The sequence below is a fragment of the Thunnus maccoyii genome, chromosome 21 (genome assembly GCF_910596095.1).
Source record: "Thunnus maccoyii chromosome 21, fThuMac1.1, whole genome shotgun sequence".
NCBI lineage: Eukaryota > Metazoa > Chordata > Actinopteri > Scombriformes > Scombridae > Thunnus > Thunnus maccoyii.
The window spans coordinates 26,946,291-26,967,750 of NC_056553.1; the positions used below are offsets into that span (position 1 = coordinate 26,946,291).

General features: G+C 39.8%; 1 protein-coding gene across 1 annotated transcript in view; it reads left to right on the forward strand.

Moving 5' to 3' along the window:
- Positions 1–21,460, forward strand: part of itprid1 (ITPR interacting domain containing 1) — a 48,143-nt gene that overhangs the window by 15,233 nt on the left and 11,450 nt on the right. The window contains exons 9-14 of the mRNA XM_042400236.1: positions 1,287–1,810; positions 4,524–4,584; positions 10,497–10,609; positions 10,744–13,155; positions 19,474–19,601; positions 20,594–20,705. Of these exons, the coding sequence (XP_042256170.1) occupies positions 1,287–1,810; positions 4,524–4,584; positions 10,497–10,609; positions 10,744–13,155; positions 19,474–19,601; positions 20,594–20,705 (3,350 nt within the window). The remainder of the gene's footprint in view (positions 1–1,286; positions 1,811–4,523; positions 4,585–10,496; positions 10,610–10,743; positions 13,156–19,473; positions 19,602–20,593; positions 20,706–21,460) is intronic.

Here is a 21,460-nt window from a genome sequence, read left to right on the forward strand (position 1 = left end):
AGGGATTTGCTCAGATCAGGTCCAGCCTGTAGAATTCAGTGGCATCTAGCAGAGGGACTTAGCAGAAAACAGAATATAATATTCATAAGTATGTTTTAATTAGTGTTTAATCCCATGAAAATAAAAATTGAAAGCAGGTCCTCTTCCACAGGGCCGCCGTGTTGCAAAGTCATGTTTCTACAGTAGCCCAGAATGGACAAACCAAACAGGACAGGGGAGGAGTATTCAGTCGGTTGAAATCTGCAACCTCACCGCTAGATGCCACTAAATCCTAGATTCTGGTCCTTTAGACATAATATCATCAGTGAGGTCCAATACTGATGTTGGGTTATGAGGCCTGGTTAACAGTCAGTGTTCCAGTTCATCCTCAAGGTGTTAGATGGGGTTGACTTCTGAGCTCTGTGTAGGCAATGTTTCATGTTGAAACAGGGAAGGGCCAAACACAAACTGTTGACACAAAGTTATAAGAACACTATTGTCCAAAATGTCACTGTATGCTGGAGCGTCAAGATTTCCCTTCATTGGAACCAAAGGGCCTGGACCAAACCAGGAAAAACAGAGACAGACATACTAAAGTAGGTGGACCCCGGTGTAAATAAGGATTACAGCACACACAAGGAATGCCCACATCAACTGAATGTAGTATGCATGTGTCAAACACAGCGTACAAATTTGTGAGAGCACAAGCACATGTTGCTTCCTTAGTTTCACTCATCACATGATCAGCAACAGGTTCACATTTTCAAAGATGGTTGCAGGAACTGATATAGTTAATTAGAGATCATGTGGCAGAAATATCCACATGTACATACAGTACATTGAAATCTAATATTCAAAATGCACATCATGTACAGGCAAATTGTTTTACTAAATTTTTTTTTTTCAGTTAATTTTTTCTTTTAATGATTTTAATTGTAGCGTTTTTTTAGTCTGCACATTTGTACCTCACACAGTTTTAAAAGTGTTATATGGATGTGTAATAACTTATACTAGTAACAACAACAAATAATTTACAATTTGCTCTTAATTGAAAGTTTCAGACATAATGTCTGTTGAGGGGTGGGGTGGGGTGCTTGTGTTTTTGATTTAATGTTTGGATTAGGTTGGTTATGGTGTATACTTACATTCTGTCAGTGATATTAGTTGTTGGTAAAATATCATGGTTTTAGAAAAGTCAGATCTGGTATAGTAAGTAGATAATGCTGTAGACACTGTTTTCAGTGAGTTACTTGTTCCATGACCTGTTTCAAATCCTCGTCTTTTCTCTTCTCCTCTGTCGCCTCCAGATCGTTTTAGACAGCTGGAAGTTCTCCAGCAGGTAACTACAGCCTTTTCCTCCTTGGTGGGATCTTCCTCCTCTTCCTCCCTTTTCAGAGCACCGCCGGGGAAAGACCTGGCCCCTGAGGCTCGGGAGAGGAGGAAGCGCATGGGCATGCTGCTCCGACGAGCATCGAAGAAGTCACAAAGCCAAATATGCCACAGCCCTAACACCCAGGACCCAACCAAACCTCCTGCCACCACTCCTCCCAGTGCTTCAACAGGGTCACTGCAGCTTCCACCCAGCCTTGGAGATGAGAATGTCCTCTTAAAGAGAGTCAAACCTGGACTTCAGGAGACTGTGTGTCTGAGTCCTCTGGTAGAGGAGCAAGGAGCTAGTCCAGACCCCCAGCTTCACATGGCTTCTTTCAATGTCCGAGAGGGAGCACTCAGACATAGGCCCCTGAGGGAAGGTTACCCCCTAACAGCCAACACTTTTTTACAGAGGAAGAAGAGTCCAGGGCAGGCCAAGGAATCATTTGAAATGGAAGAGGCAAGTCGAACTGCAAGTTCATCAAAAGCAAAACACTAACTGTCCCATTAACACAATAATATAAAATAATACAACTTGAATACCAAACACTTACTCCCCATAGACTTGGAAACATACTTCCTCGTGGAGAGCAGAGGCTGTGGTCAGAGTGATTAACAGATTCCATTGGTTACCAAAATGTCCAAAGTACTCTAATTCACCATGCAAGATTTCTGTCTTTACTTTGAAATATTATATTTGTTCACCATATGATTATACAGAAAAAGTGCTTTCTTCCTATGAATTTAATTTTGATCAAACCCAGGACCTTCTTGCTGTGAGGCTACAGTGCTTAACACTGAGCCACTGTCAGTTTGCATGTTCTCCCACTGAGAGGAGAGAGAGGAGGAGAATGGGGTTTGAGGGGGAGGGTCATGAGAACTGAGACAAACAGGAGAGAAAAGGGTCAAACACACCTATGCACAGTTATACACAGGTGATTGGCTTAGTAAGGCACAGGAATTAGTGAGAGGGAGCGGGACATGGTCTTGTTCCTGAACTTGAGTCACAATAACTCCATTCTAACAAAACATATCCTATTTTCTGACCAATCCCATTTATATACATGATGTGCAAATGTGCCTACAATGATTTGCATTCATATATCATTGACATATACAGTATATAGATGTATGTTGGCCACAATTATGTTTTTTTATTTTTATTTTTTGCCATTCCAAGTATATCACCATTGCGGTTTTATATAATACCATCAAAAATGCTGCAGACAATATAAAGTGATGACTAAATACTAACTGAAAAGAGTAACAACATTAAAGTTCATTCTGCATGGAATATCTTGGAATATCTATGGAAAATCTTAACGTATACAGTATATCACCAGATCTTCAAAAGAGAGCCCATGAGTATGTTTTTAATGGTACATTTTGATTGAACCTAAGTGCAGTGTGTTCATATTTGACATACTGTATTTGTATTAATCAATGTTTTTCCATGGTTTTACCTCCAATATCTTCTCCTAATGTATGAGTTATATATTTATGCTTATGTTTAGGCAATTTAAAACAATCTATAAAAGGATGGTGGTCTTGGTTAAATATTGAAAAAATCAATACTTGAACCATGAGCAACAGGTCCTCAAAATTATATGACAAATTATGTTGATGGCCATTGCCCTCCAGAATGACACATATGTGTTTTCTGATCTGATGTACTTATCAGCAGGGTGTCATCACTGTTTTCTGAATGCTTTGGTTAAGGTGAGCTTAGGTTTAGGCACAAAAACAAAGTGGTTAGGTTAGGAAAAGTGATTGTTATTGTTATTATTGTTGTTATTTTGCCCCCCCTTCCCCCTTCTTTCTTTCTCAACCCAACTGGTCAAGGTGGCTGCCCACCTAGAGCTGGGTTCTGCTGCTGAGGTTTCTTGTCGTTAAAGGGGAGTTTTTTCTTACCGCTGTTGCCAAGTGCTTGTTCATGGGGGAATTGTTGTGTCTCTGTAAATTAAAGAGGACGATCTAGACCTGCTCTATGTGAAAAGTGCCCTGAGATGACTTTCGTTGTGATTTGGCGCATATAAATATAAACATAAATAAAATTGTATTGAATTAAATTGAACTGAATTGAATTGAATTGAATGACCTGGCTCAAACGGCCACAACAAAAGGGAGACACATCAGTGTTAAATTTTAACAAAAAGATATTTTATTACACCAAAATCAAGCCAAATTGAACCAAATAAAGAATTAACTAGGTATGTAAAGTATGGGGTGTGGAAATCAGTAAAGTCAGAAGTGTGCAATGTGCATGAGTGGAGGATATGTGTGTGAGTGTTGTGAAGGTGCATAAAAACAAAGTAAATAACTAAAGTAACATAACCAAACCAAACAGTGAAGGGAGAAACAGAGAGAGCTGCAGCAGAGGTAGAGCTGCAGCAGCACAGCAGCTAAGTGTCAGAGAGAACTGCCTGCTGCAGCCAGACTTAAAAAACCTGGAAACACCATGGGCCCTCAGGTGTTCAAGGTTACACTAATGATCACCTGCAGAAGGAGAAATACAGGTTAATCCAAGATCAAACCCCAAGATGAACCAGGGAACATCACATCATAGTTTGGGTCAAAATTACTAGTTAGGAGACCTTCGTCTTCATGGTTTATAATAATAATAACTTTCTTACATTTAGGGAAGTTAAAAGAAACCAGCTTTAACTGTCAGTAGGAAAGGGGTAACAAACTGTGATCACCAATGTTAAGGCTGAAATTTTGTTGACCTGACCTCCTCCCTCTGTCACCTTAGAATAATGTCACATTGTTTCCTCCATTGCTCCCTCTGACCAGAGTCACAATTCCTACAGCTGCTACAGGGCTTTGTCACTTAACCTCATGTTGTTTTTGGCCTCTTGCTGAAACAAGTAATGCTGTCGCTGTTCTTGTGAGGACAGTCTCAGCAGACATCAGACATTATGCAAAACTCATCAGTAGTGTCAAAGTTGATGGCTTTGTGCTTTGTTGACCTCCTCACTATTACATTGTAATAGTGAAAGATACATTACATAGTGACAGTTAGGAGGTCAACAAAGCACATATGTATGCGACTGCATATAGGAGAAAGAGTTGAAATAAGTGGGGCAGAATATGAGAAACAAATCTACTATCATGCTACTACCACTTCCCATGCAAAGTTTACTAATGTTATCTTATTTCATATCTCATTCCAGATCCACAGTTTTGATGAAAGTAGTGTCACAGGGAGCTACGCTGGAGGAGCAGACAACTTAGGTGGGTCACAGCCCCGTAGCCAGAACAAAAAAACAAGAGGGCATTCAGTTTTCCCAGGGGGATCAGGCCAATCTTTAAACATGGTAGGGAACATATACTTTTACAGGATAAAAATTCCAATATCGCTATGTGTCAAGAGAACCCCTCATATTAAGATAATGATTAACCCATACTTTAACACAAAAATGCATTACAAATTTATTAACTACACACTCTTAAAAGAAAAAGGGTTCACTCGATGTCTGCGTCAGAGTGCATCACAGTGTAGCACAGGCATTTTCAAATACAAAGTTAATGAACAAAAACAAGAATGTTGCTGAAGCAAAGCTGCTTAATTTAACCAAAATGCTACAACATAAAATGGGTTTTTAATCTGTCCTGAGCAGTATGAGCATTTTTTTGCCCCAGTAGTAGTAGTAGTAGTTGTAGCCCTCTGACTCCCCTTCCCTTGTCAGGAAAAAAGCAAACTACCAGCCCAGCTTACACTGTGTCCTCTCTATAGTGCTGCAAAAGTTACCTATGACAATTCAACAAAGAAAACAAAAATTAAGTCGCTAGTCCAGCCTTAGCAATGCAATGAGCAAACAGCACAGAGAGAATGAGAGTTATCACCAAAACAAAACACAGCTAAATTCTTAAGCAAAATGCAAATCCTCCTTAGAAATAATCAAATCATCACACAAACTGTGTATGTAGTGGAATATGACAACAAAATACATGATAGCCATCCCCTCCTACCACACAAATCCAACAAAATTTCATGTAAGCCTACACATCATGACAGCGCACACAGCCAAACAACCATTAGTGACATCCCAGTGAGCATTTTCCTGTTGAAAAGATGTGTAAAAAAAGGCTGTGGTCAACAGTGAAAGGACATTCAAAACAACTATTTGAAAACGTTGATTAAACTTCCAGATTTGTCACTGGGATATGCAACACTGTCTTTCAACTGAGAAATTCAGATGTGGTTTCTTAGTTATACTTCAAAATGATGACAGGTTATTATTTGCACATTGTAGAGGATAAAAATTTTCAACATTGCAAATCCCAGTGAACTATGTTCTAAGAAAGGAAGGTTCCCACACCAGCTCTCGAACCCCTGTCTCCCCAACCACAGATTACTTCACTGACTACTCAGCCAAAGCTGAGCTCTACCAGACACACAGACCTGCAGCTTTTTATATAGCTGATACACAGAGACAGACAGCAGAACAGAGTAGAGGAGAAGGACAGAGACAGCAATGTAACCTCACTACACTACGAGTCCCAACCTGTGTGCTATTAATAGGACCGTAACACGAAAGTGCCAGGGCACAGTGGTCCTTGACACTGAAAGTGGAAGGAACATATTGTTTTTGTAAAGATTATTATTAGCAAAAACTCACGAAACTTTGCACCCATGTTCGGACTAGTATGTATTTCAATTTGATATTGCAATTGGGCATGGGTCTGGAATGTCGGCTCTATAGCACCCCCTAATTACTTTTAGCATTTTTGATGTGCAAAACAACAGGAAGTTGTTGTAACTCTACTATATGTCATCCAATCTGCCCCAAATCTCTCATACTTGATAACAGTCCAAGCCTGAACACATCTACATGTCAATATTGAGTCATAGTCATAGCCTACTGACAACAGGAAGTTGACCTTACGTGACAAATGTCACCTGATTTACATAAAAATTACATGGTGTGGTCATAACATACAGTTTCAGTGCCAGGGGCCCAACAGTCCCTGGCACTGAAAGTGTGAGGAACCTATTGTATTTGAAAGTATTATTATTATCATAATTATCATTATTATTATTATTATTATTAGTACCCCACGTCATTGCTTTTTTAGGGGGCTTAGGATGCTCGAAAACTCACAAAAATTGGCACACACTTCAGAACGAAAATTGCAAAGTTCTGTAGTGATTGGGCTTGGGCGTGGCCAGTGGGTTCTATAGCAACCCCAAACACAAGGCCATTTTGGAACAAAGTTTCTTTGATGTGCATGAAATTCAGTGGGTTCACTGTTCTCATTATTCTTGACATAATGTTTATTTTTTTCAAAATTTTTCACCCAACAGGAAGTCAGCCATTTTGGATTTCATGCATGAATTTTCATTCTACAAACACATTTTAGGCCTTTAGGATGCGCAAAAACTCAAAACTTTTTACCTATGTTTGAATTAGAAAGTAATGCGATTAGTATTACAGTTGGGCTTGGGCATTGCACATTGGCTCTAAAGCACCCCCTAATTACTTTTAGCATTTTTGATGTGCTAGGGGTGTTCGAAAACTCACAAAACTTTGCCCATGCATCTAAAGCAGCATACCTTGATATCTGATATGGGTGTGGCAAAATGGCTCGAGGGCAACCTCTAGAATATTTCAAAGTCAAAGCCCCTACCTTTAAATTTGATCTTTTTTTTCACAAAGTGAAGCCATTGACAGGCATTGTATTTTAATAAACTCCTCCTAGAGATTCAACTTGAGCAACTTCAATTGGTCAATTGATCAATTACATCTAAAGACCTTCATGATGGTAAATTGTGAAGCTTTTTAGTTTTCATGGAACGACCAAAACATGTTTAGGGCATAAAACAGGAAGTTGTTGTAACTCGGCTTTTTATTGTCCAATCTGCCCCAAATTTCTCATTCTTGATAAGAGTCCAGGCCTGAGCACATATACATGTCAATATTGAGTCATAGTCATAGCGCCACCTACTGATAATAGGAAGTCGACTTTACATGACAACGTCATCTGATTTACATGAAATTTACATGGTGTGGTCTACACATGATATACAGCACAATGATGTGTAATCTCCAGCACCACATAGTGGACACAGGAAGTGATAGTTATCTCTTACATGCAATGTCCAATATTCATGAAAATGTATATCCATGTCAGTTGCCCTCTGATAAATGTATTGCTGCAATAATATTTCACTTATGTAGTATTGTCTACGGGCAACAGGAAGTGAGGCCTAAATAGCACATAGTTCATTAAATGTATACATAATTTCTAATAAGTCATCTCCAACACCACGTACTGCAATAATAATTTACACATTCACACAAGGTCCAATAACCCTGAAAATCCAGAGCCATGTTAATAGACCTCCAGTAGCAATTCCATGGCTGCCGCTCCCTCCTATGCATGCGAGGTGCAAGGGCCCTTTCATCGCTGCTTGCAGCTTTAATTTCAAAGGGATTATTATTATTATTATTATTATTATTATTATTATTATTATTATTATTATTATAGTACATCATTGTATTTTTGAGGGGCTTAGGATGCTAAAAACTCACAAAAATTGGCACACATTCAAGAGAAAAGAGGCCCCTTGGAGTCATACCCTAATTCCGACAGGAAGTCAGCCATTTTGAATCTACTTCACATTTTTTTCCCAAAGTGAAGCCATTCACAAGTGATGTACTTTAACAAACTCCTCTTAGAGATTTAACCTGAGTGACTTCAAATATGGTATGTATTATCTAAACACCTTTGCAATGCCAAATAGTGAAGCTTTTTAGTTTTCATGGAATTCCCTTGACATGGCGTGCCAGTCAATTTTTCCCAAAACTTTTTTGGGGCATTAAACAGGGAGTTGTAGTATTGATACCACAGCTGCCACTCCCTCCGAAGCACATGAGGTGCCACCAGGGCCCATTCATCCCTGCTTGCAGCTTTAATTATTATTAGTCCCCTATGCCATTGCATTTTTGAGGGGCTTGGAATGCTTGAAAATTCACGAATATTGGTACACACATCAGAACTGGTGAAAATTGCAAAGTTCTGTAGTGATTGGGCTTGGGCATGGCCAGCGGACTCCACAGCATCCCCAAATGCAGGGCCATGTTGGGATAAAGTTGCTTTGATGTTTATGAAATTCATCATTCTGGACATAATACATTTTTTTGAAATTTTGTTGCCTGACAGGAAGTCAGCCATTTTGGATTTTGTGTGTCAGTTTTCATTTTATGAAAACATTTTCATTTTCACCTCAAAGGCAAGCAAACCTTTTCATCACATGTATATTTCAGACTTTACAGGCAGATCCTTTGGCTTTGCAGAGTGTGTTTTAACATACGCAGTTCAAGTGCACATGAATATGCAATGCATTTGCATACAGTTTCAACATCATGGGACAATCTGTCTTGATGCAGAAATGCGTTAAGACAGGAATGCAATGTCATTAGATGCGTTAGTAAGTCCATTTTCATATTGAGATCATTAAACAGCATGCCACAGGGTTCATGACAGAGCAAGCTGTTTTACCAGTTGTACTTTTCTCTTACATACTTAAGGTCTAAAATTTTAATGATACACTACAAATGTGTGTTAGAATAAGCTCTTATTGGTTTACCTGCCTTATGCTCTCTCTCTCTCTCTTCTGCAGTGGGGGGGTTGTGGATAGTAAAAAAAATAAGTAAACAAGTCTCAGTTTTCTTTAAAATGCATAGAATAGTGGACAGATACACACACACACACACACACACACACGGACACACACACACACATGCAACCAAACACATAATCTCCTCCAGGTTTACACCTGCCAGATATTATAAGTGTGTCTATGTATGCATTTGCTTCAGAGTTTATGTGTGTGTCGTTGTTGTATGCTTGTAAGTATGTATGTATAAGGGAGTATGAGTATGCATGTGTGGCTTTCTTACTCCTCCAGGTTACATGCACTAAAAAGACTTAATTATATGTGGCCAACTTGGCAGCTGCTGACCAGCCTGCACAGTAAGCAGCTGCACACACGCCCCTTGAATCAGGTTGTGGGGTTGCCAGGTTGCAAAGACAGATGGGTTGAAATTGTATGTAGTATTTGGGTTATGTGTGTAGATTGTGTTCCACTGACGATCTGGCAACTTGGGTAACGTCAGATTTGACAGCTTTAGTTACTGGTTACTTTTCAGATTAAGATCTGACACAATAGATAATATAATAAGCTTTTAAAATACAACACATTGTTAAAGATTAAACCAGTGGTACCCACCCTTTTTGGCTTTTGACATCTTACAAAAAGCAGTGTGTAGTTGGGGTCACATTTCAGATGTCTATGAGTTGTTAATAGCTCCACCAAATAGTGATTTTTCCCTCTTAACTTCTCAAATGGTTTCATTTTAATAAATGTTCAAATTATCTGGTATTTTACCAAAAATCAAAGATTAGAGAAAAAGTCCAAAAACTGAAAACAGATTTGTGTATCAGAACTTTGTTTGTTCTTTTTTCCTCTACCATGAATTAGCTCATGACCCCTCAGATTTATCTGGTGACCCTTTGGAGGCCCTGACCCCTAGGTTGGGAACTACTAGGCTGAATTAGCTGACTGTATATAAGGTAGTTCAAACTAACTCCACTTCCAGCAGCTATAACAGTAACATGCTGCTTAAACACTGATGCTTCAGTATTAATAATCTAATGAAGTCATGTATACTAATATATCAGTCAGAGGGACCAAACCACTACTTTTTCTGCAATAGTTTAACTACATCAAGCTGATAATACTTAAGACAGATTTTTCATGCAGGACTTTTGCTGTATTGGTACTTTTACATATGTGAAGGATCTGAATACTTCTTCCACCACTAATTCTCAGACAGCCAAGTCCGATCCAAAGCATTTTGCTGCTAATACTTATGTACTTTTACTTAAGTAGGATTTTTCATGCAGGACTTTACTTTTACATCACTGTAAAGTAAGTATCTGAGTACTTCTTTCACCATTGAGTGTGCCTCTTTGTCAGAAAGAATACAACCACATTCCCAAAATGTTGCTGTTGCTTTAAAACCTTCACAAACTGTAGTTTTGGTCTGGATACACTGGATGTTGTTAAGTTATGATTATAATGGACTGTCCTTCCTTCCCTTTGTTTTTCCTTTCCTTCCTCATGTGTGTGTGAGCAGTACGGGGTATGATACGAACCAACAGCGGCCAGTCAGACAGCAGTGGTTTTCTAGAAGAGCCTTTCATTCCCTCCCTCCCTCAGCTGCAGTCACCTGGACCTGATCTCTTTAAGGTCTCTTCACTTACTTGTCTCACAAGCCCCAACTTTATGAGGCTTAAGTTCAATTCTATATAGTATATACGTTATGTATAGAACAGTTCATGTGTCCTGCTGTTTGACTGTCTGTGTTATGTGTTTGGTTGCAGGCTCTGTCAGGCCAGTCAGGAGGGAGTACTGACAGCCAGAGCAGTGAGAGGCCAAGCTCTCCTTCTCCTCCTTCTCCTCTTCCCCCTACCTCATCTTTCATCTCTTCTGCTGTTGATAAATCTCTTGTTTCCTCACCCTGTACTTCACCAGAACCTCCATTAGTCCCCCCTTACCAATCTCTTGTCTCGTCGAGTCTCCCAACATCTAACCTGCAAAGTTCAGAGATGGAGACAGCACCAGATCAGAATCAGTCTCCACCTAACCCCCCTGCTTCTTTGCCTGCATTGGTGTGTGAGTATCCTCTTCCCCACTCTTCCTCACCTAAGTTGCTGAACCTAACTCACTCCCAATCTTCAGCTCTCCCTTTCCCTGCCTCCTTTACCTTCCTCCCCTCTACATCTCCCCCCTTTCAGGATGCCTCAGTGATTGGAGGGTCAGAGGAGTTCAAAACTGCCCTCTCTCCCCCTTCTTCCCTAAATCTGGATTCTTCTGTCTCAATTGCTACATCTTCAACACAGTCTGACCCCCCCTCTGGGGGTCGAGGAGACACTCGGTCAGAACAAATGGAGGTTTTCCCTTCCCCTTCTTTACCTGATTTTCATTATCCACCCTCTTTAGCCTTTCCCCCAATAATTGAGTCCCCCTTAAAGTGTCCAGAGGACAACGAAAAAGATTCCCTTTTCCCAGTTTCAGATGGAATAGACCTCTCTGAACCACCTACCGATACACAAAAGGAAGAGGAAGAAACACCTTCTTCTCTCACCTTTCCCTTAGACAAGGAGGATCCCTCAGCTCCATCCTCTCTTGTTCTGGGCTCCTCTAAGTCTGATGAGGATTGTCCCACACTGCCTCACCTTTCTCCTAACCAAACCATTCCAGTTTGTCAGCCTGCTCTGTCGTCACCCTCGCATGATCCAGATGGTCTGATAGATTCAGCTGTTGGAAGAATTTCAAACCTGACAGAGCCAGAGCAGTCCATCTCTCAACAGGACAGACCATGTCCTCATGATGATAACACAGACCCTGCTCCAGCCTCTCCTGTCCAAGATGTTATTCATATTAAGATGGATCACCTCTCTGTGGACTTAGAGGATACCCTTCAGAGAAATGAAAAAGGAGAGGGAGAGGATGAGAGACATTCTTACACTGTGCAGACTCAAGAGTCTGTTTACATCTCAGATACAGAGAGTTCTGCAAGTCTGTCAGAAGGTTCTAGATTAGTCTCTGAGGAAGTATGTTACGAAACAGAAATAGGTCCACAGGTCCCCTCCTGTAGTTTGCATGAGCTTTCAGCTGAAACCAAACAAGAAGAGTTTAGCAAAGTCTCTCAAGTGGAAATTGATAACACAGAAAGTAAGTCACCCAGAAGTTATTTAGTTTTACATGATGAAGCTCAAGAGGCACGCAGCAGAACTGAAGTGGAGGCGTCTGATCTGATCGAGATAGAGAGCTTAGATCTGGTGTTCGAAACCTCAGTGGATGGCTCGGAAGGCGAATATGGAGACGTGGATGCATTTTTTCAGCAGATTGATACTGAAGGGCGAGTCTACTGGGCAGAACCCATCCAGGTTTCCAGTACGACCCCTGTACTTGGAGAGTCAGGCAGCATTGAGAGTTCAGATGCATATCCTGAGAATACTCTGTTCCCCAGAGGCTCAGCAGTTCTAGATTCATTCTCATCCACAGGTAAAGCTACGCCTTTATCATCGTCATCCTCAACAACAATGGACACTGGGCAGGCTTCATTAACAAATGTGGCTTCACTCACAAAGCAAACTGTCTCCTCAGATACCTCCTTGGCTCTAGCTCCATTTTCATCCTTCTCCACACCCCCCAGTCTTAAGCCATCAAGCCGCTCTGTTTCTGTCCAGATGTCTTCATCTCCATCTTCTCACATTGTCCACAGGAAGGATGTTCCCTACGTGACTGACTCAAAACACACCCTTCTCCCTAGTGTTCTCCCTTTGGATACCTCCACCCCTTTCCGTGCTGTCCAGTCATGGACAGATCTGCACATTCAACAAAACACTCTTACCAAGAAGTTGTCACATGGAGGACTTCATACATTCCCAAACAAAGTGACTGTCTCTACAAGTGCCACAGAGAGGATACAAAGACCCGCAGTGATCTTCTCTTCGTCTCCATCTTTCCCTCTGCTGACTACAGACTGTCAGTCACATGACTGCCTCCCTGGGTTGGCTAGAAATTACCAGACTGTGTCAGTATCTGTGGATACAGGGCTGTCGCCTGATGAAGATGAAGAGCTGGACAGGAATGGAAACGAAGATGAGGAGAAGCTAGGGGAGGCCCATCAGGCAGCCACCATGGTGTGCTGCTGCTCCTGTGATCACCAGTGTACCTCCTGTACTCACAACAGTTATACCACACAGCACACACTGGGAAACATTCCTGTGAGTAATACATACACTACTCTGTGTTCATGCATTTAGATAAACACGTTTCACACTGATAGCTTACAACCATAGCTGTCTATCTAATTAGAAATATTTTTTCCAGTCTGTCTATAGACAAGCAGAATATCCTTTAAAAGTTGCCTGCATATTTTAATCTCATCATTCAGTCTTCAATGTAAGGACACAACTTGGTTGAAGTCAAGTCAAGTCAAGTAAAATTTATTTATATAGCACAAGCGTAAACTCAATGTGCTTAATGTGGGTTGAAGGCAGAAGTAAACCAGCTGCCATTAATTCAGTGACAACTATGTATTAACAACATAATACATATGTAATATTTCAAAAATAAATAACCAGGTGATCCTATTAAACTGTTACATTAGTCATGACATGAAATTACCATTGAAATAAAGGTTTTAATCTAAAACATAAAGTTTTCACTGAAATTTCATCAAATTTTAAACTGACAGCTAGCTAGATGTCCTCAGTTGCGAATTGCCAACACCAGTCTGTGCCGTTAGCTGCTCCAAAAACAATGTTAATCTCTGCTCCATGAAATTAATTTCACTTTAATTCATCTCCATTAAATCCTCAAGCTTGCATTTTAAGTGGAATGACAAAAACCAACAGATCAGGGAATGTATGGGCTTAAATTAGAGTTATATGTATTGTAGCTGTTTATCAACATATCTGAATGTGTGAAAAGAAACAAAACAAATGTAGAGAGGGTGTCTGACCAAATCTGGAAGATGGTTCCACAGGAGAGGGGCCTAATAGCTGAAGGCTCTGCCTCCCATTCTATTTTTGAAGACTGTAGGAACCACAAGTAAGCCTGCACTATGTTAGTGCAGTGTTCTAGTGGGGTGATGGGGTACTATGAGCTCATTAAGATATGATGGTGCCTGACCATTGAGGGCTTTGTAGGTGAGGAGAAGGATTTTAAATTCTATTCTGGATTTTACAGGAAGCCAATGCAGCAAAGAAATATAATCTCTTTTTCTAGTTTTTATCATTACATGTGCAGCTACATTCTGGACCAGCTGGAGAGTCTTCAGAGACTTGTTAGGGCAGCCTGATACTAGGGAATTGCAGTAATCCAGCCAAGAAGTAACAAATGTGTGGACTAGATTTTCTGCATCTTTTTGAGACAGGATGTGCCTGATTTTTGTATTACATGAGTGAAAAAAGGCAGTCCTTGAAATTTGTTATATGTGGGAGTTAAAGGATATATCCTGATCAAAGATAACTCCCAGATTCCTTACACTGCTGCTGGAGGCCAGGGCTAGAGTAGCTATATCATTAAGTAATGTATTTCTAAGGTGTTTAGGGCCAAGCACAATAATTTCAATTTTGTCTGAGTTTAGTGGCAGAAAATTGCAGATCATCCAGGTCTTTATGTCCTTAAGGCATGCTTGGAGTTTCATTAACTGATTGGTTTCATCTGGCTTCATTGATAAATATAACTGGGTATCATCTGCATAACAATGAAAATTTATGGAGTGTTTCCAAATAATATTACCTAAAGGAAGGAAGGAAGTATATATAAAGTGAATAGTCTTGATCCAAGCACAGAACCTTGTGGAACGTGTACAAACTGAAATCGATCTGATAGATAGGATTCAAACCAGCTTAATGCAGTTCCTCTAATGCCAATTAAATATTCTAGTCTCTGTAATAGGATGTGATGGTCAATGGTGTCAAATGTGGCACTAAGATCTAACAAGACAAGTCCAGAGAGAAGTCCTTTGTCTGATGCAATTAGGAGATCATTTGTAACTTTCACTAGTGCTGTCTCTGTGCTATGATGCGCTCTAAATCCTAACTGAAAATCCTCAAATAAACTGTTATGTAGAAAGTCACACAACTGATTCCTGACTGCTTTCTCAAGGATCTTAGAAAGAAAGGGAAGATTAGATATAAGTCTATAGTTGGCTAAAATGACCCACACCGGGTCTCGAACTGGAGTCTCCAAGATCATAGATGACTGCGCTCACTACTGAGAAGTGCGCTCACTAAAAAGACAATTCCATCTGATTGACAAGAGCCGTGACACTGTTTACATAAAAGTTGGTAAACTCTTCAAGTAAAGGCGTGGACGGCTGTCCACCTCAAGATGTAATTATCAGTCTTTACAGCTTGAGCACCTGGTGTGGAAGTTAGTATGCACACAGACTATCTCAGTGGGTTTTTCAGTGCGAGAGACAGCACACCATGTAACGTGTAGAGAACAACCTCAAAGGCAATTATTGCTTTGCACTTTTCATTCATTGCCTATTTTTTACAACCTAACTTTGTGGAAAGGAAAAGGGGAATAAGAGGGTATGGATTCCCTTGGGAGCACTTTGCATGTGTCAGTAGCTCAGCTTTATCTCTGGGGAACATCCCCAACGCCGGGAGTGATGTCCAGTTTAGGAAATGTGTGTCATGTAGCAGGTGGATGTGACTCCCCTCGTTGAGACCTGCTGATAGACGTGGACAGAGACTGAGAGCAATGTAACTGACCTGCACGCCGGTATTTGACATGTTTTTTTTCTTCCCAAAAACAAATAATTTTTTAAATATTTGTATGAAACAAATATTCATAAAGAAAACCCCTATTTGTGCTTTGCTGAATAACGTATTTGTATTCGGGCACACCCCTACTAAGGATAAGACTTCCTTAAGCAGTGTAGTTGGGATGGGGTCTAAGAGACAGGTTGATGGTTTAGATGACGAAATCATTGAAGTTAGTTTGGGAAGGTCAATTGGAGAAAAACAGTCTAAATATGTATCAGGTTTTACAGCTGTTTCTAAGGTTCCTGTGTTTAGGGATAAATTGGTGCCTGTTAAGGGCAGGAGGTGATGAATTTTGTCTCTAATAGTTAGAATTTTATATATGTGCAAATCTTTTTCATTCATTCACTAAATATCATGCAATGGTTTAGATGGTTACAGATCTCCCTGCAGATTAAAAAATTAAATGTATTTATTTGGATATTTTTTACACAGTCAAAATCAAAACATTTGTACACATTCACACATTTGAATGTACTCATACAAAATGTTTTCACACAGTCAGATATGGTGATACACAGCTACAATACATATGACTCTAATTTAAGCCCGTAGGAATGCCAGTGTGCCACACTCTTGCTAGCTATGTAAAAACTTTTTTTCCAAAGCCTGTGTTATAACCAATTTAACACTAGTGTTTTGACACTGAAAAACTTCCACATTACTATAGGCTAACTCTCTGTCAAAAAGGGCGATTGCCAACCCAAACATACTGTATCTGCTTTCACTGTCACTGAAAACACGTTCTGTTCAACCCATAGCCTGTATATAAATATGAGCCAATGTGCAGCCCAGATTTGCAGCTTATGGTCAGTGCCAGTTTTTCCATTTTGAGCCTGGAGCTTTCATATAAAGAGTGTGAGTGTTGCCTTTCATGCTCTGGACACATGCCCTGCTACCTTGGAAACACTGAGCAATGCACACTTGAGCTAACATTAGCTACTTTAGCTAAATTATGCTAACATGGCAGGTAAATGGTAAATGGACTGTTCTTGTATAGCGCCTTTCTAGTCTTCCAACCACTCAAAGGGCTTTTACACTACGAATCACATTCATCCATTCACACGCTGAATGGGTACAGGGGCTACCATGCAAGGTCCCAACCTGCCCATCAGAGGAAGCTAACCATTCACACACTGATGGAACAGCCATCAGGCGCGATTTTGGGGTTATGTGTCTTACCCAAGGACACATCGGTATGTGGACTGGAGGAGCCAGGAATTGAACCAGCAATCTTCCGATTAGTGGACGTCCCGCTCTACCTCCTGAGCCACAGCCGCCAGTTACCATTGTTAAGTCACATCAAACTGAGTGAAATATTGCAACAATAGTCCAACTCAGGGTGAGTCCTGGAGCTGGGGAGAGCAGCAAGTGAGCCAATTGTCAATCACAGCTGTCAATCAATGCCCATGCGGCAGACATCAAAGCTACTATAGGTCTTCAAGTCTTATTAACGGAGAAATAATTTCTAAAATGACCACTAACACACTTAATGACTTTATAGATTGAGACCATAATGAGTCGTTGATTGAAATTGCTGACTTATTTCTAGTATTTCTAGAGAGAAGTTGCTGCTTTTTGAATGGGAGTCTATTGGAGCCAGCATTTAGCAGCAGTTAGTGGTATTGCACTTTAAGGGACTTCCACATTGGCTTCAGCCCCAAGTCGTGGTAGCTGCCACTTTGTTCAACTGCAGTCATGGCAGCATCCCAAGAGAGTGCAATATATTAATCAGCTGGTAAATTAGTCTACAGACTAAGGCTGATGTTAATACTCCTTTCAAACACAGTCACAGTGTATGATGTGGTACATTGACCAGGCAGTCACCGTGCATTTGACCCAATCATATGACAGACAAACCAGACCACAAGTTGACCCACCTAAGGAGGTGGTAAAGTGGATTTTTATTCAAAACTCTTTTCATGGATTTTATGCATATTGATAAGCAACTGTGCTTCAGGTTGAATATGTGTAAATGCCACACTGTATGTGATGAATTCTATATCTGGACGAATATAGTTAAATTACAAGAACTCCTGCAAAGGCATAAAGCTATTTAGAAAATAAACCACAATGACAAAGCCCATCATCATCATTCTCGACAGTGAAACTATGATTCTTGATTTTCTCTTTTCAAAAACAAGAGCAAGCGGTGAACTATGACGTGTCCATCTTCCAATGAGTCACGATGTTTGCACTTTGATATAAACAGTGTGTTTGTTGTCATGTTACCATAGTTCTTGAGATGAAGGCCTTTCAGATCCAGGACCTTATTTACATATGAATATCTTATTTCCATGTGTGGAGCTCTCTCTTCATTCTGTCCTCTTCTCTCCATACTTGTCCTTTCTCTCTTTAATTCAATTTATTCAGCAACATACATAAGTGACACTTAAATTAACAGTGTGGTGAATTTATATTGAAATATAGAAGAGAAAAATGCTTATGGGGTGGCTGTGGCTCAGGAGGTAGAGTGGGTCGTCCACTAATCAGAAGATCGGTGGTTCGATTCCCGGCTCCTCCAGTCTACATGCTGATGTGTCCTTGGGCAAGATACTTAACCCCAAATTGCTCCTGATGGCTGTGCCATCAGTTTATGAATGTGTGTGAATGGTTAGTTTCCTCTTTTGGGCAGGTTGTGACCTTGCATGGTAGCCCCTGTTCCCATTCAGCGTATGAATGTGTGTAATTGGGTGAATATGATTTGTAGTGTAAAAGCGCTTTGAGTGGTCTGTTTACCATTTATTTCTTATATCTGCCTTGTATTGAAATGTTTCAATAGAGTCACCTCAGTAACAATACTAATTCTAAACTTAATTCAACATTTACTCCTTGTTATAGTCTCTGATGTGTCTATACGTTTCATAGAATTCCCCACATGGTTGTTTTTATGGAAAATATTCATATAAGAAAGTCATCAGGATCACTTGTAGTGATGCTGTAGGAAAACGACTTCATGTAATGTGAACTATGAATATGTACAGCATATGAATTCAGACATATACTGTGCAGGACTTTTGTCTCCCCCTTCTGGCAATGGGAGTAATTACAAAAACACTGTCAACAGGTGCTTATGTCTCAGGCTCCACCGTAGCCTACTCCGCTGCTACTGTTGCAGCTGTAAAACGGTGGATAAATTGTTTTGACTTGTTTCACTATCAGAATTTTATCCATTCGGTCCAATAACATTTGGAAAGTCTAGAAGAGCTGCATGATTAAATTATTTTATCCCCATCCAAGTAAGAGGAGGGTTAACTGGAAGTTAGCCGTTTGACTGGCACATGTGCAGGATGCATTCATCCGGCCTTTGCTGAATATCAAACCAGAAACCAGATTAAAACATCTGGTATACTGTGAAATACAGAGAGATTTACCTGACATTTCAACAACAAGGCAATTCCATTGCTTTACATGCAAAATGCTTTACATAAGACATAAAAAGTCATTAAGACAGCACATAAAATGAACACAAAGTAATATAAAAATATATACTGTATACATATGATTTTAAATGAATGAAATAAAATAGGAAATAAAAAAGCTACAAAGGATCAATAAACAGAAGAATAAAACAATGCAGTTACAGGGCATTGAGAGAAAAAAGCACCAAGTCTTATATCCGTATAATGTAGGTCCTTTATTTGGACACACATCATATAATGTAAATATGCTTAAAAATTCTGTATTGTTCTAGAATTTTCATATTTTCCATTATCTGGGAATGTGGTGCTGAAATGTAATGCTTGCACTTCCTCTCCACAGTACTCTCTGAGTGAGTTGGAGGAGATGATGCTGTGTCTGCAGCAGTTTCGCTCTGTGCTCAGCAACATGGAGGAGCAGCTTTCCGAGGACCAGGCTGCAGTTTACAGTGCTCTCTCTGAGCAGGATAGGTACACACTGTAGTTTATAAAGTTTTGGACTCTGATGTGTTGACTTCAGCTTCCACTAGTGTCAGCATTAAAGCTACAACATTCTGACACCTGTATTTTATGAGGCTATATTTGATCATTACAAGTGCAGGCTTTAGTTTCTGAAGTTCTCTGACCCTGACATGTACACTACATGAAGCCTGTGGCATGGAAATGGAAGAGGGGCTACAAAATAGCAATATATAAATCTCCTTGTTAAACAACCTCTCCACACAAACCGCTAGTTACCCTCTAGTTCTACATCAGCTCCTAATAGCACAACCAAGTCCAAATGATCTCCAAGCTCACTGTTGATATTTTAAAACTCAGCTGTGAATAGTGTTTTTTTTTTTTAATAAAATCAACTGAAATGATATCTGAGACATTTAAGGGTTGGTTGTTATCAGGAACTAACAGGTAATGTACTGTAGGTTTTATAAGAGTAAATAAATAATATATAGTGTATGTGAGACATTTTTAGCAGTTGTGTTGTGTAACCTCATCAGCTTCCATGTTCATGTTTTAAAAGATGTCCAATAACTCACTATTTATACATTACTTTTATGAGGAATAATTTGTTGAGATTTTACTTAATGTACACGTGACTGTCTTCAAAATAGAAGAGAGACATGACAATACAAAATAGCAGAGGTGAAATACGTATGTTAAAATTCTAAAATCAAATTTTTATCTAATTCATTCTTTTAAGTTAGTGAACCCACTCAGTGTGTTCTCCCTTTTACAGAACCAAATAATGAACTGCTGTTGTTGTAACAATATATTATTCTCTTTAAATTTACTTGCAATGAGGAAGATTTTTTACTTCAAAGTGCATAAAAAAGACACATAATCAAGGCAAGAAAACAAAAAAAAAATAGATTCAGATATAAGTCAAACAGACCAAAGAATCACAAAAAACACCAAGGGTTTGTGTGTTTGTGTGTGTGTGTGTGGGTTTGTTTGTGCTCATGCAGAGAGAACGTTCGAGACATAGAAGAACTGAGGCGAGCAGTGAAGCAGGAGGCTGGAGAGCTGGAAATGCAGTTGAATGAACTGGCCCATCACTATGGTGACAGTTTGAAAATGGTAATGCACTCACTAACACACTCATACCTGTCTGTCTATTCTTACACTACAGTAATGGCAGTGTTGGAAATGTTACTTCTGAAATGTAATAGGTTGTAGATTAGGAGTTACCCTGTGAAAAAATTTAATAAGTAATGTAACTATTTTAATTACATCATCAAAGTAATGTAACTTATAACATTTGATTACTTTTTGATTGCTTTTCTAACAAATATTTTAAACTGGGAAATAAAGCTAATTTGAGTGCATACTGCTAAATGAAAGGAGCCTGTCTAGACATAGAGACAGCTGCTTGTTAGCCAGTAGCGTGGGCAGAAATCACAGTGTGGGTGGGCACAGAGAAAATCAGATGGGCCTAGCCCATCCAAGACCAATCATACTTTTTACGTTCTGAAACGCACATGTTAACCAAAATGGGCCATTACAACTACACTTGCCTGAATGCACCACAGTTTAATCATAGTCTATACATCATCAGAGGTAGCATTATAGGCACCAAGACAAACATTAACAGCATCGCATAGGCTGGCACGGCGGCCACATATTCACACACACACACACACACACACACACAGCTAACAGAATCATTAATTAAGTGTATGGATAGAGGTACACCAGCACCACAATGACACCAGGTACACCACAGCCACAAGCCACACACATGCATGCACACGCACACACACACACACACACACACACACACACAGATAGAAGATGCAGAAACATCAGCATAAAATCCAATTGTACACCCAACA